The sequence below is a fragment of the Mytilus galloprovincialis genome, chromosome 8 (genome assembly GCF_965363235.1).
Source record: "Mytilus galloprovincialis chromosome 8, xbMytGall1.hap1.1, whole genome shotgun sequence".
NCBI lineage: Eukaryota > Metazoa > Mollusca > Bivalvia > Mytilida > Mytilidae > Mytilus > Mytilus galloprovincialis.
In genome coordinates, this window is record NC_134845.1 from 15,901,858 (window position 1) to 15,917,054 (window position 15,197).

The following is a 15,197-nucleotide window of genomic DNA, read 5'->3' on the forward strand; positions in this document are numbered from 1 at the left end:
TTTTTTTCTATTATAAGTTGTATTAATATGATATCTGATGTAAAAGATATATAGATACTTATTTTTCATTTTTTCTTTTATCTATATCGAATGGTTATATTTTTGTATGTATTCTTTTGATATCAAACTAAAAACATTTATCGGGCATTGGTATTTTTTATTTTGCGTTTCATCAAAGTTTTACAATTTTTACATTATATTATGCTTTCTTGGAATGATGCCATTGGCGTATTCCCAAAATCCAGTGTATTTCAATATACAGTCATGCAATGTATCGAGCTTCCACTATACATTGAGGAGCTGTTACAGAAACATTACCCTGGGAACATTTCTACAAAAACAGAACATTGAACGCAGAGATACATACAGTTGTAGTTGATAAAATGCAGATTGTTGTAATCGTACTTGTTTTGTTTGTTACCAAAAATTCTTATGGGTACAGAAACTATGTGATTAGGCAAATGGAACGAAACCTGAATGATCTGAAAAACATGAAATGGTGTAAAGGAACTGTGAAAGGTATCTGAACTAATTTTTACTTTCTTCACTAGTTCATCTTGTTCCTAAGTTTGACTTTCTACTATGAGTTTCAATGGTACTTTAAGTGGGTAGATTATCGGATATATTTGAATATAACGTTTAGCAGCTAATTCAAAATGCATATCAGAGCTAGGACTTGTCAAAATTTATATACATGATATCCCTATTTTTGTGTTAAATCAACATAATAAACAAGAATTTGAACGTGTTAATCTCCTGATAACATAATAGAAAGACTTGCTATCAACCGGGAAATTATGACTCGTCTGAGTGAAAAGTCATCTTTGATCTTGCTCATAAATGCCAAGTATTTAGAGGAAACGCAGTCAATTCAATTTGACACATCTGGTTCGCACCGGTCAGAAATCGTATTCACGACCTCCTGTACCCAAAGGAAACACGCTACATCTTCAAAGTTTTTTTTTCAGAATAAATATATATAAAGTGGCGAAAGAGGCGTCAATAGGCTCCTCGATTATTTCTTAATTATTTTTTAACATTGAATTACAATTGATCTCATGGTTAAAATATATTTAATTGTTTTGTTATATATTCAACAAATGGTCTTGTTTTATAATATTTTCATTTTATTATTAAACTGACTCTCGTCGTTTTTTCTTGCATTTACAGCTAAAGCAGGAGTTACATATGTTAGATGGGGGAGAAATACTTGCGCAGGGGATGCAACACTTGTGTATAATGGTGTGTACTTTTATTACTGCTATGATTCATGTTATTAAGAATATACTGAGTATTCCAAACTTTCGTAACTGGAATGAGCAAATGGTCAAACTTTGATTCAGTTAGAAATAATCTTGTAGACTATTTATTTATCATCCTTACAGACAGGAACGACTTAAAACTTGACATTTGCTATATACATTTGTCTTATAGAAGAACGATTGCCTCTTTTAAACTGTATTCTTTTTGTAAATTGTATTGTTAAAATGTTTCTTATTGACATACTGTATTCTTAACATTTTTGTGTATGTAAGATAATGATAGTTCCATTTTCATGATTGAAAATACGAGCATGAACGATCATTGCAAGATGCTCAAATGCCTATTTTTTTTTTAAATCTGGGAATAAGAATTATAATCAAACAAATAAATAAATACAGTGAGTGGTCAGTGAGAACATTTATATTTTATTTCTGCGCTATAATTTAATAGTGAAGAGAATATCTATTTTTTTTTAATTTTAAAAACATTAGATTATACAATGCGATAGCAACAAATTATTCATTTGTTTTCCTACGGTAAGGGTCAATAAATTCAAGGTAAGAGAAGCAACTGATCTCTCTTTCTCTCTTTTACTCTATTCAAAATGCGCCCGTATTTTGCTTTTGACATCAAATAATACTTCAAACTGTTTTGTTTAAGGATTATTGCCTGATTTCATAATAAATCAAAATTTATACGTTAATTTTTTAAACGATTTTTTTTATTATTGTAAGGTTACATGGCTGGAAAACATTATGCGAGTGGCGGAAATGGTGCTAATATTCTATGTTTCCCAAAAGATCCCGAATGGAAAAGGTATGCTAACGGTTTGAACAGTTTAACTTCCAGAATTTTTGGAGTAGAAATGGACATTTTACACAACAACCAGGCATTTGGGAGTTCGTCGAATGCAAAAAATATGCCATGCGCGGTTTGCAAAACATCCGGAAGATCAGCTGTCCTCATGGTTCCGGGACGAATGACTTGTCACAGCGGCTGGCACAAAGAATTTTCAGGATATCTAGTAGCACAAGCAAGTCAATCGGGACGAACTGCAACTGAGTATATTTGTGCAGATGAAAATTTGGAATCAGTTCCCGGTGGAGATAGAGATGATAACGAGGCTGTTTTGTATCCAGTTGAAGTTGGGGGATGCGCTACTTTGAAATGCCCTCCTTACGTAAAAGGGCGAGAATTGACATGTTCCGTCTGCTCACAGTAGACTAAAATGATATTGAATAAAGTATTTTTAAGCAGAACTTTTATTTATTAACATTTATAAGCTAGTATTATTTTATTGGAGCAAATCAGTTGTGTTCGGTAATTTAATGCGAAATGAATTACATCATACATATTTGTAAAACCCTCTCGAAACACTGATTTTTCATATCTCGAACATTTTTAATATATGTTAAAACTCAACCCCTTATAAGCATTCCCGGATGAACTCTTAGCACGCTGCATTTCCTTATTTTATTGTAGTAATTCGTTTACTCATTAATTAGATATTAAATGTTTATCTATCTTTCACAAACTTCTTTATTCAGTTCCAGTATGAAGCATAAGATAATTAGCAAACAATTTTGTGTTTTACTCGCCATGTTGATTTCTTTGCACCAAATTACTGACGAAAAGCGGAACGAAAATATACAAATTTACTAGCAAGGTCAGTTTTTGTTCCTATATCACTTATTTGAGGTGATACTTCATTCAAATCACCTGAATTAACTACAATATCCTTCCTTTTTCACGAATGTGACCTTCCGAATTAGACTATTTACCGGATCTGTAACAACATAAGCAACACGATGAATGCCACATGATGTATACTCAAAAAAATAAACATAAAAAAGATTTTTTTACACACTCATTACAAGTGTTGGAAATGTGATTAAATTTGGAAAAAAATACAAAAATACAAACCCAAAAAACAAACAACAATACCTGAATAAAACAAATGAATGAGTAATGATACTAATAGAAGCAATAATAAACATTAAAATAAATCTATATTTTTTAAGCACTGGGTGAAACAACTGCATACGGCCCTTTTGTCATGCATACCACAAAAGTCGTAAAGGCAGAACAAAGCAAGCTCACATTCCGTCTTTGTCATGTCGTTAGCATTATTTTTTATACTTCAAAAACGTTAAAGAAATTTTAAATAATGGAATTTAACGAAACTTAAACCAAATGTTTCATCTCGATGAAGAGATGGCACCCAGCGCAAAATTTAAAGGGAAAACAATTCCAATTGTTTCAAATTTTACTGATAAATGAACTTTGTACTGTTCAAGGTGATAAAAATTTTAAAAAGTGGATGAATAAAAATTGATAGTAGTAGGTTGGATTGCAATAATAACACAATAGCCAAAATGAAAGGTAGACTATCCTGGTAGGAAGTTTTCAGACATAAATAACTTTATTGTCGTAATAAAACATTATCTAAGACGTTAAGATGAATAACTTTGGAATTTTATTCAACTTTTGATGGAAATTTCTTTATGGTCAATAAAAGTCATCTGCCGATAAATTTTGATTAATCTATCTTTCTATATTTTACTAATAAATGAACCTGTTGTGAGAGAGAAAATAAGTTATCATTTATATACAGGCTATACTTTAATACGAGATACTGTCTATTGTAAAATTTGCGAATTTCTCCCTTTTTTAGTATTTTACTCAGAAATGGAAAAGTTTCTTGCAGTCAACATTTAGATACAGTCTAAGGTAAAAGTTATTAAAACTAAACCATTTTTTTTTCTACGGAAAATAAACTCATGTCATGGAAACCATAATAATACGGAAATTTTGAAAGCATCAAACATTAGAAAGCTACAAATTAAAACGATACAAACAACTCTTCGAATAGTAGAAGAATTACAATTAGGCAGGAATAAAAGGGGTGCAATAACAAAACAAAAAACCCAACATGAAACACACAATGGATATACATGATCAAAAGAAATAGATAAAAGGTAGATAAACAATCAACTACCCCTCTTAAAAAAAACCAAAACGAACAGAAATATACAGACGTCAAACTTATTCAATATTAAAGATACTACATGAACTACATTCGGAAAACCGGTGTATGGCAGTTTTTGAACTCATATGATCGAGAAGGTTACAGCAACTATACCATTGACAATGTATTGATGTGTCATCACCAAGGACAAGGCATTATGTAACTGTACTTTATTGTGCAGACCTTCAAGTATAGCCAAACTTATCAAATTTTATAATATTTATTCATAAGGTTCAGAGAGAGTACAGACATCAAAGATATAATATATATAAAACTATCAACAGCAGATGAAACATGAATCTAAAAATTAAAGGCCACGTGGATGGATATGCAGTTTAACTACCGGAAGCGGTCATATTTCTCGTTACAAGTAATCGATAGTTTATACTTGGTGGTATCACACTTGGAACAAAGAGGAAGGAACTGTAAGAAAAGGTGAAGAGTTCTGTCATCTTTTCTCAGAGTTCCGTCATCCTTCTCAGAGTTAGGTGGAACTCTGAGAAAAGATGACAGAACTCTTGTGAAAAGATGACGGGACTCCTGAGAAAAGATGATGGGACTCTAAGAAAAGATGACCGAACTCTGAGAAAAGATGACCGAACTCTGAGAAAGAGGTCGGAACTTTGTGAAAAGATGACGGAACTCTGAGAAAAATGACGGAACCCCGAGAAAAGATGAAGACCTCTAAGGAAAGATGACGCGACTCTGAAAAAAGATGACTGATCCCTGAGAAAAGATGACGACACTCTGAGAAAAGATGACGGAACTCTGAGAAAGATGACGGAACTCTGAGAAAAGACGACGGAAATGTGGCTTTATCAAATCAGGGTTCATTAGTAACACAAGCATTTCAAAATGGTCAGCCAAACTATGATGGCGTTCATCAATACTTTAAAGAGACCTCTACTATTATTGAAATAATTTGGCTCTATATCTGTCATTGTAGAAACCTTTGATCGATTTATTATGAAAAGGAATTCGAGTCCAATCACATCGTTTCTACTTGAAGATATATAATCCATATGCAGGTGCTGCCGAATACTGGAATAATACTATAATTTAAAAATTGAGATGTGCTAATGATTATAGAACTGCATACTAAATAGCAATCACTTATTAAATGATTAATACATCCCTAGTTAGACACAAGGCAACAACTTGCATAATATTTTTTTTTATTTATATAAAAGAAAAAAAATATAAATATTCAAGAATTTATACATCTGATACAGACCACTTTTGTGAGACGTGTAAATATTTTTTTTTAGCTAAAGTTTTCTTAAGTTACTAATGACTAATGCCGTAGCGCATGTCCAAATCAACTGAGGCAATTTTGAGCCGAGCGAAGGGGGGGGGGGGGGGGGTCTGAAACGGGAGAAGTTTCAGGGGGGTTTGGGGTCTGAAACGGGAGAAGTTTATTTCAGCATGACTATGGGAGAGGTCAATGTATTTATAGTAAAACATATGAACAAAAAAAAATATAACAGAAATGCGGTTTTTTTTTTATTAGCTAGCCTATTAAGTAACAAATCAAGTTTCAATATTAAAGTTAATCTCTTTGGTCAACCAAAACTTTCCGATTCTCCAGTGACCTGTACTATCGAAAAGCTTCAACACACGTTCTTTTTCAACTGTATCATTCCTATGAATATGAAGCATGGTAAGCCCACAAAGCCTGTGACCACCCATTGTAGCCCGTTCCCAGGTTTTCATATGCCTTAAACTTGAAAACGATCTCTCACAACAGACTGGTGGGACAGGCAGAGTTAAAAGTACTTGTAATATTATGAAAATATTTTGGTATAAGTCTTTGTTAGCTAGCTTAATTGCTAGAATCAATTGAACACGCTAGCATACAACCAGACAATGCTGATCATAATCAGAAAAAGAAACCCGTAGACATCCATGATAGAAAATTAGCTTCATGATTTTGTTTAAATTAATTATAAATAATTATTATATTTTTGGTCAATGCATTATTTTATCGATTAGCATTTGTTGTTCAGTGAGTTGATAGTGTAAACACGTTATCGATTCAAAAATAAACCAATACAAGGAAAGTAATAAGCCAGCATACTTATATGGGTGTTTATACTCATGAGTTAACCTTTTTCATCTTTGTTCTCTTTAAAGAACCCGTCTTCTACCATGCAGTTTTGTAACGACATCAAGATTTGTTTCATTTTTTTTATTTTGATTTGTATTCGGAACACTTTTTTTACCGTCACCCCTGTGGTAAAAGCTGCAATCGCTGCTGCATAATTGGACACACTGTATGTAGTGTGCCAATAGATAATTTGAAACTCGAAACTCGCATATTGATAATGTAAAATACATAATTGAAAAAAAAATGACACTTCTAAAGTTTGGTCGTCGTTTCAAAAGTGAGGCTTTTGCCTCAGTTGCCTCCATTACGCTACGGCCCTGATGACTGTGTATAAAAATAAACTACTTGTGTGTGTCAGTTTTCTGTCGAGCATTTGAGATTTTTATAATTAGTCAAGTAAACAAAAGAAGCCATCCGTTTCGTGTCCATTGTCTTTTTCAGTTACAACAGCAACGATTTGTGTTCCGCTAGGATTAATTTTCAACTTCATTGCCTTGCTACTTTTCATTCCACCAGAGAGTTCAAAATACAATGTACCTATGCAGCTACATCCCTCATCTGTTACATATTTTGGATTTTTATTTTGTGTTGCATAAAACTCAAAATGAACTGCAACCTGATCCTGTCTTACTGGCCGGTACTCGTGCTCCTTGAGAAATTCACCAGCTTTAACCGTTTGTCCACGTTCGGTGTGTTTATCAAATACATTGTCAACTAATCCGTTAACCAAACTGTTTTTCTTTGAATCAGGATCAACTCCAGGTATAAAAGGCCTTTGCATAGCAATTCCATATGTATATTGCATCACTCTACTTGTTATCGTATCCGGTTCAAACCCATAAAGAACAGCCCCCCTTAGAATAGCAAGAGATGGCTGTTTCGGTACTACAATGTCGAATTGTGGGAAGTTTTCATACAACGCGTTTATCAAAACAGGTGATTCTGCATGGCCACCGACTAATAATAAAGTCTTCACGTCTCTAAGTTCCTCCTTCTGTGCCAATTTATTCAGCTCAGCCATGATACTTTCGATCGCATAATCGAAAAATGCTCGTAGTAAATTATTCTTAATTTTCATTTTATCATTGTGAATTGACACCCTCCCCTTGAAATTAGACTTTTTGACCGATTCCTTCAAATCAACAGTGTTTGACTTTTCAAAATATTCAATCCATTCGACTGGTATATGAACTTTCGATTTACCCTCTGGATCTTTAAGCTTTTCTTCATCAAAGCATTTTTTCATGTCTTCAAAATTGTGCAAAAATTTATAATAGGCCGAAGGTTTTTCTTGCTTTATCTTGTCGACAACATTTTCTCCGAACAGATCGATCAAGAAGCTGTGAAACGCTTCATTGACGGTGAAACCTCCCCAATGACCGCCGCACGCTTGGTGTATTTCCTTAAGAGTGTGCACGCTTGTAACCTCATGTACAGCCATATCAGTTGTTCCACCTGAAAACAGTTACAAGACAAGTAGAATTTTATATATTTATAGCAACCTAGTTATCCATTTGAAACCCCCGTTACCCAGAACATTTTTTGTATCAAGTTAAAAAAAAAATTTTCAAACTAACTGCCTTTAAATTCGTCTGCTCTATCTATATTGTTCGCATATTTTCGTACAAACGATACAAAAATTGTTCAAAACTGACAATAAAGGGGTTAATTGGCCATTTTGATCATGTTGACTTATTTGTAGATCTTTCTTTACTGAACACTTTTGCTGTTTACAGTTTATCTTTTATCTATTATAATATTCAAGATAATAACCAAAACATGTAAAATTTCCTGAAAATTATCAATTTAGGGAAGCAACCCAGCAACAAGTTGTCTAATGCATCTGAAAATTTCAGGGCAGATAGATCTTGTTTTGATGTACATTTTACTTCTGTCAGATTTGCTCTTAATGCTTTAGTTTCAGAGCTTTAAGCTAAAAACTGCATTTTACCCCATATTCTATGTAAGCAATGGCGGCCATCTTGGTTGATGGGTGGGGTCTACGGATACATTTTTTATGTAAATACCATAAGGAAGATTTAGGACAAGTTTGGTTCAATTTGGCCGAGTAGTTTAAGATGAGAAAGACTTACAGAAATTTACGAAAAGTCGTGTAAAGTTGACTTTAAAGGGAAGTAACTCTTTATGGGGTCAATTGTACATTTTGGTCATGTTAACTTTATTTGTACATTTTTTTGCTAAACAATTTTGCTGTTTACAGTTATCTCTATCTATTATAACATTCAAGATATTAACCAAAAACTGCAAAATTTACTTAAAATTACCAATTTAGGGGCAGCGACCCAACAACGAGTTTTCTGATGCATCTGAAAATTTCGGGGCCGATAGATCTTGTTCTGATCAACATCATTACTGAGTCAGATTTGCTCTTAATGCTTTAATTTGAGAGCTTTAAGCCAAAAACTGCATTTTACCCCAATGTTTTATTTCTTTCGTTGGGAAGGGCCATTGGATACATTTCTCAAACTAAATACCCTAAATATGATCTAGACCAAGATTGGTTTCATTTGGCCCAGTAGTTTCAGAGAAGTTTGTTTTCTAAAAGTTAAGACGATGACGACGGACGACGGACGCCCAGTGATGAGAAAAGTTCACTTTGGCACTTTTGGGCCAGGTGAGCTAAAAAGTTATATGTGTTTGTCCACTTCGCAATGCAAATACCAGGGTTGAATATATCACTATTGTTTCATATTTCATATATCGTATTATAAAATCATATTGGATACTTCTGATAAATCAAGCATTTTGTATAATAGATTCCATAGGTCATTTGATAAATGATAAATGAATGAATTTTACAGTTTTAAATAATACTAACCGCCTTGATCCAGGACAATATATTTTGAACCAGTGGTCATCGAAGCAATTATTTTCTTTCCATCTTTAAGTGTTTGGACACTAACTGGAACTCGCCTACAGTGGATTGATGCTACCTCTGGTTCTAAAGCAAGTGTAATTCGATTGATTGGTATACCAGCCTAACAAGAAACATATAGTTAGAATCATTTAGAAGATTCCTTAATGAATTTAAGCTACCTATGTTCTACTGAAAATGAAAAAGTCAAATCATGCATTTAAAATCTGTTAAATGTCGAATGCAGATGCGTGTAAGTTTTAATATAGTAAAAATTGTTAATTGATGCCATGAAAATTTGTAACGTTATCCATTAAAAAAACCCTTAAACACAGGGTTGCATTAAAATTTACATTGCATTACACAATCAAACCACAACTCTATGTTTATGTACATAAAGACCAAAACGCAAACAAAATAATAAAATTCAATCCAATCAAAACCACTTACAACTAATAAAACAATTCATGCATCTAATCTAAACAATCAATCATTACAGATCCAACATCCAATGGATTTAGTTTAAGACGTCATAAACAGTCAGAGAACAAGAAATTTGTCCCTAGTACACGGATGCCCCATCTGCACTATCATTTGCTATGTTCAATGGACCGTGAAAATGGGGACATTTTTTGGCATCAAAGTTAGAAAGATCATATAATAGGGAACATGTGTACTAAGTTTCAAGTTGATTGGATTTCAACTTCATTAAAAATTACCTCGACCAAAACTTTAACCTCAAGCGGGACAGACTGAAGAACGGACGAACGGACGGACGAACGAACGGTACGACGAACGGACGGACGGACGAACGGACACACAGACCAGAAAACATAAAAACATACATGACCGTACCTTGACCCATACTTCTTATAAATTGTTACTTGGATGGAGAGTTGTCGCATTGGCACTCATACCACATCTTCTTATATCCATGACCTTGTAAAATGCAAAGATACAGTTACCGACAGATTGTAGATAGATGAATTTGTATATGTATATAACAATAGTACTTTGTTTGCTTTTAATAAACTGATAATAAAATCAATATTAATACCAATAAAAACAATATTTAATGATATATAGAAGAATTTAGTAATGGTCTCAAGTAATTTGTGGTAACAAAATCCCTAGGTTAATAATTAACCAGTAATACATAGATTACGTTCGTTAAAATAAAAAACAGACACTGACATAGCGAACAAGTTGTGAAATATATACACCAAAGAACTCATACTTCGATGGAGAGTTGTCTCATTGGCACTCATACCGCATCTTCCTATATCTATTGATTACTAGCATATAAAATTCCCTTGAAAATTGATTTACCTCTACAGCAGCATCACGCATGAATGTCCTTGCTTTAAGGTCCCATATAGCTGGTACGGTAATTACCCACTGTATCAATTCATCTGTTGAATCAGTTTCGTTTGATCTTTTTTTCAGAAGCAACTCTCTAAAATGACCAATCACGGCAGCAAATACCTTCATCGCTTTCATTTTCTTCCTGCGAGCTTTATTTCCAATCATAACTGATTCTTCTAAGTAGGTATTCTTCGTTAACTGGTCCTGTTTAGACAAACATATTTGAATAAGTCAACCTTTTATAATAACTTATTACTAAACATGATGTTTCTTTGGACTGTTGTTTGATTGACATGTTTCTAAACATTCTTTAAGTCACATGGTCACCTATACGAATATATAGTTAATAACTACAGTTTAAAGATAGGAAACGATGTATCAGTTCATGATGAAAGTCATCACTTGGCACACACGAAATACTCATAGCTCTAATTATCACTGTTTCTTTTCTAATTAAAGTCACAGTGAGATCTTAAATGTTAAACATTTTCCTACATAGGACATCAATCTATGTTTAGTGTTTACTATGTTTTGAATTTTTGCTTTTTTTCATTATAAAGTGCGTATCAGTTTCTTTGAAGAGTTAAAAATAGAGATTTTAACTGATATTTTTTAAACGAACTGATATCTGTAATAAGCCAATATAAGGCCAAGGATAATAATATGTTTGTATAGGGTTTTCTATATGTATATGTAGGTAGGATGTTATTATTTATCTCATGTTTTTACATTCAGTTTATGGGAGCCTACTGTAATTTGTCAAAATACACTACCATAAAAATCCCCAAAAATTAGTGTATGCATTTAGAGGAATACCAAATAAGTTATTTGTAGGGAAATCCTAAACACGAGTATTTTAATATGAAGCCTTCTTATGGGGTTCATCTGGAGTAAAATCAGTGAAAAGGGTAACTCAAGGTAATGAATACGTGTTACATGTTTTAAAATAGACATTTCATAACTAGATGATATTACCTTTTCTTTGAATAGCATCATCTTGAAATGTTCAAAGTAGAACCATTTTGTAAAGTCAGTTGTTTCGGCATTCTCATAGAAATAATTAACTGCATCAAATCCAAAACTATGAAATTTTTCGTCTTGGTCAAACAGAACACACGTTGGAGCTTTTTCTCTTATATTAGATGGTCCATCATTAATCCACTGTTGACAGTAAATTGACGGATTTGCTGGATTTTTTCTGTAATCAATATGTTTGCAGTATGCAAATCCAGAGTAGGTTGTCCCAAAATCAATGGCAGCCACTATCACAATTCCATCTCCGATCAACTATTGAAAAATAAATTCTATGTTTGTTTTTTTGTTTGCTTTTATTTTTTAGTTCTTACTGTATTTTTTTTAGCATATTGCAAGAGCATATTGATTCTAATCTCCGTAATATAAAGTAATATTTTCTTTAGCGAACTGATAGTTTGCTGAATATACTAGTAATCTCAACATTCTTTATTTATTTGATAAAACCACATTAATGGTAATAAGAAAGATACATACAAATAACGACATGCAGGTTTTGCGCATGAAAAGTTTGAACAAAATGAGAATAAAAGGATGATATTAGCTTGATGAGCTACCTGGTACATGTAAACTTACCTCGGTATTGACAATTCGGAATAATTTAGCAAGTCAGGAATATGACAGTTGTTATCCATTCGTTTGATGAGGTATCTCTCTCTCTCTCTCCCTCTACCTTTCATAACTCATTTAAATACAGGTAAACACGATGATTAACATATTTTTTAATCTGTAATATAAATTAAACAGAGCCAAAAAAATCAAATTGCACAAGTTCGCTATCAATTTATATCTATATCAATGTATCGGGTTGTTGTCTCTTTGACACATTCCCCATTTCCATTCTCAATTTTATCTCATATATGACCGCCGACAGTCTTCAGAGGTCAACCCGATAGTTACTAATACGGAGTCTAGATTAAAATAATACAAAACGATGATACTTATTATCAAGCCCATGTCTTGTAAATTGATTTTTTACCACTTTCTTTTATAATAATTTAGATATACGTATTAGTATGTTATAAATCAAATATGAGAATTTGAGTCAAATCGGGGAACACGACAAGTTAACACAGATAAGTTAAATGTAAACTTACTTTTTCATCTCCTCGACTAGCCATCGTTTCCTTTATTAAAAAAAAATAATCATATGAGTCCGAATGAGAGGTGTCATTTTTCAACATAGTCTATTAAAAACTTAAACAATAATCAATGTATGTTAACTAAGATATTGAAATTACATGTAAACACTACATATATAGATGACATTAGAACTAAAGACAGTGGCGGATCCAGAACTTTTCTAAGGGGGGGGGGGGGGGGGCGCTGACTGACCTAAAGGGGGGGGGGCGCTCCAGTCATGTTTCAATGATTCCCTATATAATCAACCAAATTTTTGGCCCCCCCCCCTGGATCCGCCTATGAAAGACTGATATGTGTACGTAAAACCTTAATAGGTTAACGTTAGTAAGATAGCACGTTAGAAAATTTACAAAATTTATTTAAACACCACAAACCTCGCCTAGAAAAATATAAAAACACAATGCTAATTAGAAAAGAGATACATCAACTTGGGTGTTTTTATTATCACGAAGTAAATACAGATATCGTTTAAACTTTCACTTTGATATTGCACAGAAACAAAAATGAAATGTTTAAAAAGACTTTAAGTTTTAGTATAATGATGGAATATGAGATAAGCTTTATATCTATGGTTAAAAAAGTTGAACGATGACATTATTACACTTATTAAATCAATTGATGTACAAACGTCATGAAATTCACAATTGTTGGACATAAATACCTTTTAGTTTTGTTTTGTCATAACAAAGGCCTTGGTTGGTTGATTAACCTTCCGCATACATACCAATTCAGTCACAGGTGAATGAAGAAAGAATTTAAAAGGCGCGAACCTTTAAATATACTTATCATATTTATTATGGATACATGTTTAACTGTTTAACTTCCATCGGCAAATTAAATGCGTATTCAGGACAACGTAACAGTCAACAGGACCACATGCCATCCTATATATCAACACGGAAATAATATTCTGACTCTGACGACCAGCCTTTGCAATCACTCATTGTAGCCGTGTTTTCGACGTAGAGTCAGAATATAACACCAATTTTAAAGTTGGTGTTCACCCACAACCTCCCGCATCAGAGGGAAACAGAAAACAATTAAAGTGGTTTAAAAATATAAATTGACAATGTATACGCGAAAAGCTTGATCTCTATGATTTGCCTCAAATACTGTAAATTCAGAAATTATTGCGAGGTTTTTATTAATGCGAATAATGCGAGCGTCGGACGATCGCAATAATTAAACCTCGCATTCTTACTTTCATTTTTCCAATGTCAATTTGTGATTGATTTATCTCCCTTTGTTCAGTGGTGTGATGTGTTTAACCTTTCACCTGGGGCATTTAAGGGTAATATGTTTTTACAACTTATTTCCGCTAATCTGTGTAATCAGTGAAGCCAGGTGACATTTTTATAACACTTCGACTTTTAATTGGTAATGTGTCTGTAATATGTTTATGATTGAACAATATTGCCGGGAACTTTTATGAATGGGATACTAGTACTAGTAATTACTTTTGAATGCTGTTCGATTATTATATAAAGTGACAAATTACGATGTTATTTTATTTTGTTAATATTGTTTGTAATTGTTCAGTGGAGCATGTGTATTTTCTCTCAACTTCGCTTGTATGCATAAAAGGACTAAGAAGCCAAACATAATTTACTACGGGTGATTGCGATTATCAACTTTTAATATTGTAATTTATTTTCTTTTGAAGTTAAAAATATCCTATAATTACCCAAGCCGGGCCTCGTTCTACACTAATCTTCTGCACGTGGTCGATGTTCGATTAAGTTTCTAGATCCCCAAAGTCGGCATGCACAACACATAAGTTCTAGTAATGCATCTTAGTTTCTAGATCCCCTTTACAAGTTACATCAGTTAAGAATTGTGTATTCAATCACAGAAAACATACGGAAGGTAACTAAATGCATAGATTTGAACAAAGCTTTACTTTGCGAAAAGACATGTGATTTACAATAATGTTCAGCATAAAAAAAATTTTCTTTTAATCGGCAAGTCGCAATAATTAAACCTCGCATTTTTGCCTGTGGTCGGCACATCGCAATAATAAATGCACGCAATAATTTCTGAATTTACAGTAATCAATTATGTTTCTTAATGACAAATTAATATATTTGATTTGGGTTTTTTTTACAGGAAATACCCGATATTCAGTTTAATCTCTTAATGGCCTGTTATTTTTCTCTTATTAATCTCAATAATTCAAATCCTACTAAAGTATACTTTGTTCTTATGTTGTGCTGTTACACCATCGTTCAAGGATACGGGGATGGTTGACCATTTATGGTTAACAAATTGATATTCAAAATAAAATAATATGTTTGTCTCAAGTAGACACTGGTTACTCCTCAACTCAGTTGATGCCATTTGTTGCCGTCTGTCTTTGTTGTTTCTCGTTTAATATGTTAGTGTGC

At 33.0% G+C, this 15,197-nt stretch overlaps 1 protein-coding gene and 1 long non-coding RNA gene across 3 annotated transcripts; one reads left to right on the forward strand and one right to left on the reverse strand.

Moving 5' to 3' along the window:
- The first annotated feature begins 301 nt into the window (after positions 1 to 301).
- LOC143085171 (uncharacterized) lies at positions 302 to 2,522 on the forward strand. The gene is made up of 3 exons (XR_012981258.1): positions 302 to 519; positions 1,171 to 1,242; positions 1,998 to 2,522. It is a non-coding gene; the product is annotated as an uncharacterized LOC143085171 (long non-coding RNA).
- A 2,927-nt stretch (positions 2,523 to 5,449) lies between these two features.
- Positions 5,450 to 13,585, reverse strand: LOC143085172 (heat shock 70 kDa protein 12A-like). Of its 2 annotated transcripts, none has more exons than XM_076261389.1 (6): positions 13,475 to 13,584; positions 12,768 to 12,797; positions 11,614 to 11,925; positions 10,603 to 10,842; positions 9,238 to 9,397; positions 5,450 to 7,853 (listed from the first exon to the last, which is right to left on the reverse strand). In XM_076261389.1, the coding sequence occupies exons 2-6, from the start codon at positions 12,789 to 12,791 to the stop codon at positions 6,787 to 6,789; spliced, it is 1,803 nt and encodes a 600-aa protein (XP_076117504.1). In that variant the 5' UTR covers positions 12,792 to 12,797; positions 13,475 to 13,584; the 3' UTR covers positions 5,450 to 6,786. The 2 variants fall into 2 exon arrangements, with proteins under 2 accessions (XP_076117504.1, XP_076117506.1); XM_076261391.1 differs by lacking the exon at positions 5,450 to 7,853 and adding an exon at positions 10,129 to 10,212 and having other exon boundaries at positions 9,261 to 9,397; positions 13,475 to 13,585.
- Between the last annotated feature and the right edge of the window lie 1,612 nt (positions 13,586 to 15,197).

Bases quoted from the DNA above. Each gene is read 5' to 3' on its own strand.
- LOC143085172 (XM_076261389.1), bottom strand. From the start codon at position 12,791: ATGGCTAGTCGAGGAGATGAAAAA. The intron at 11,926-12,767 runs GTAAGTTTACAT...ATTTTTCAATAG, and splicing joins CTAGTCGAGGAGATGAAAAA to TTGATCGGAGATGGAATTGT. The intron at 7,854-9,237 runs GTTAGTATTATT...AACTGTTTTCAG, and splicing joins TATTGTCCTGGATCAAGGCG to GTGGAACAACTGATATGGCT.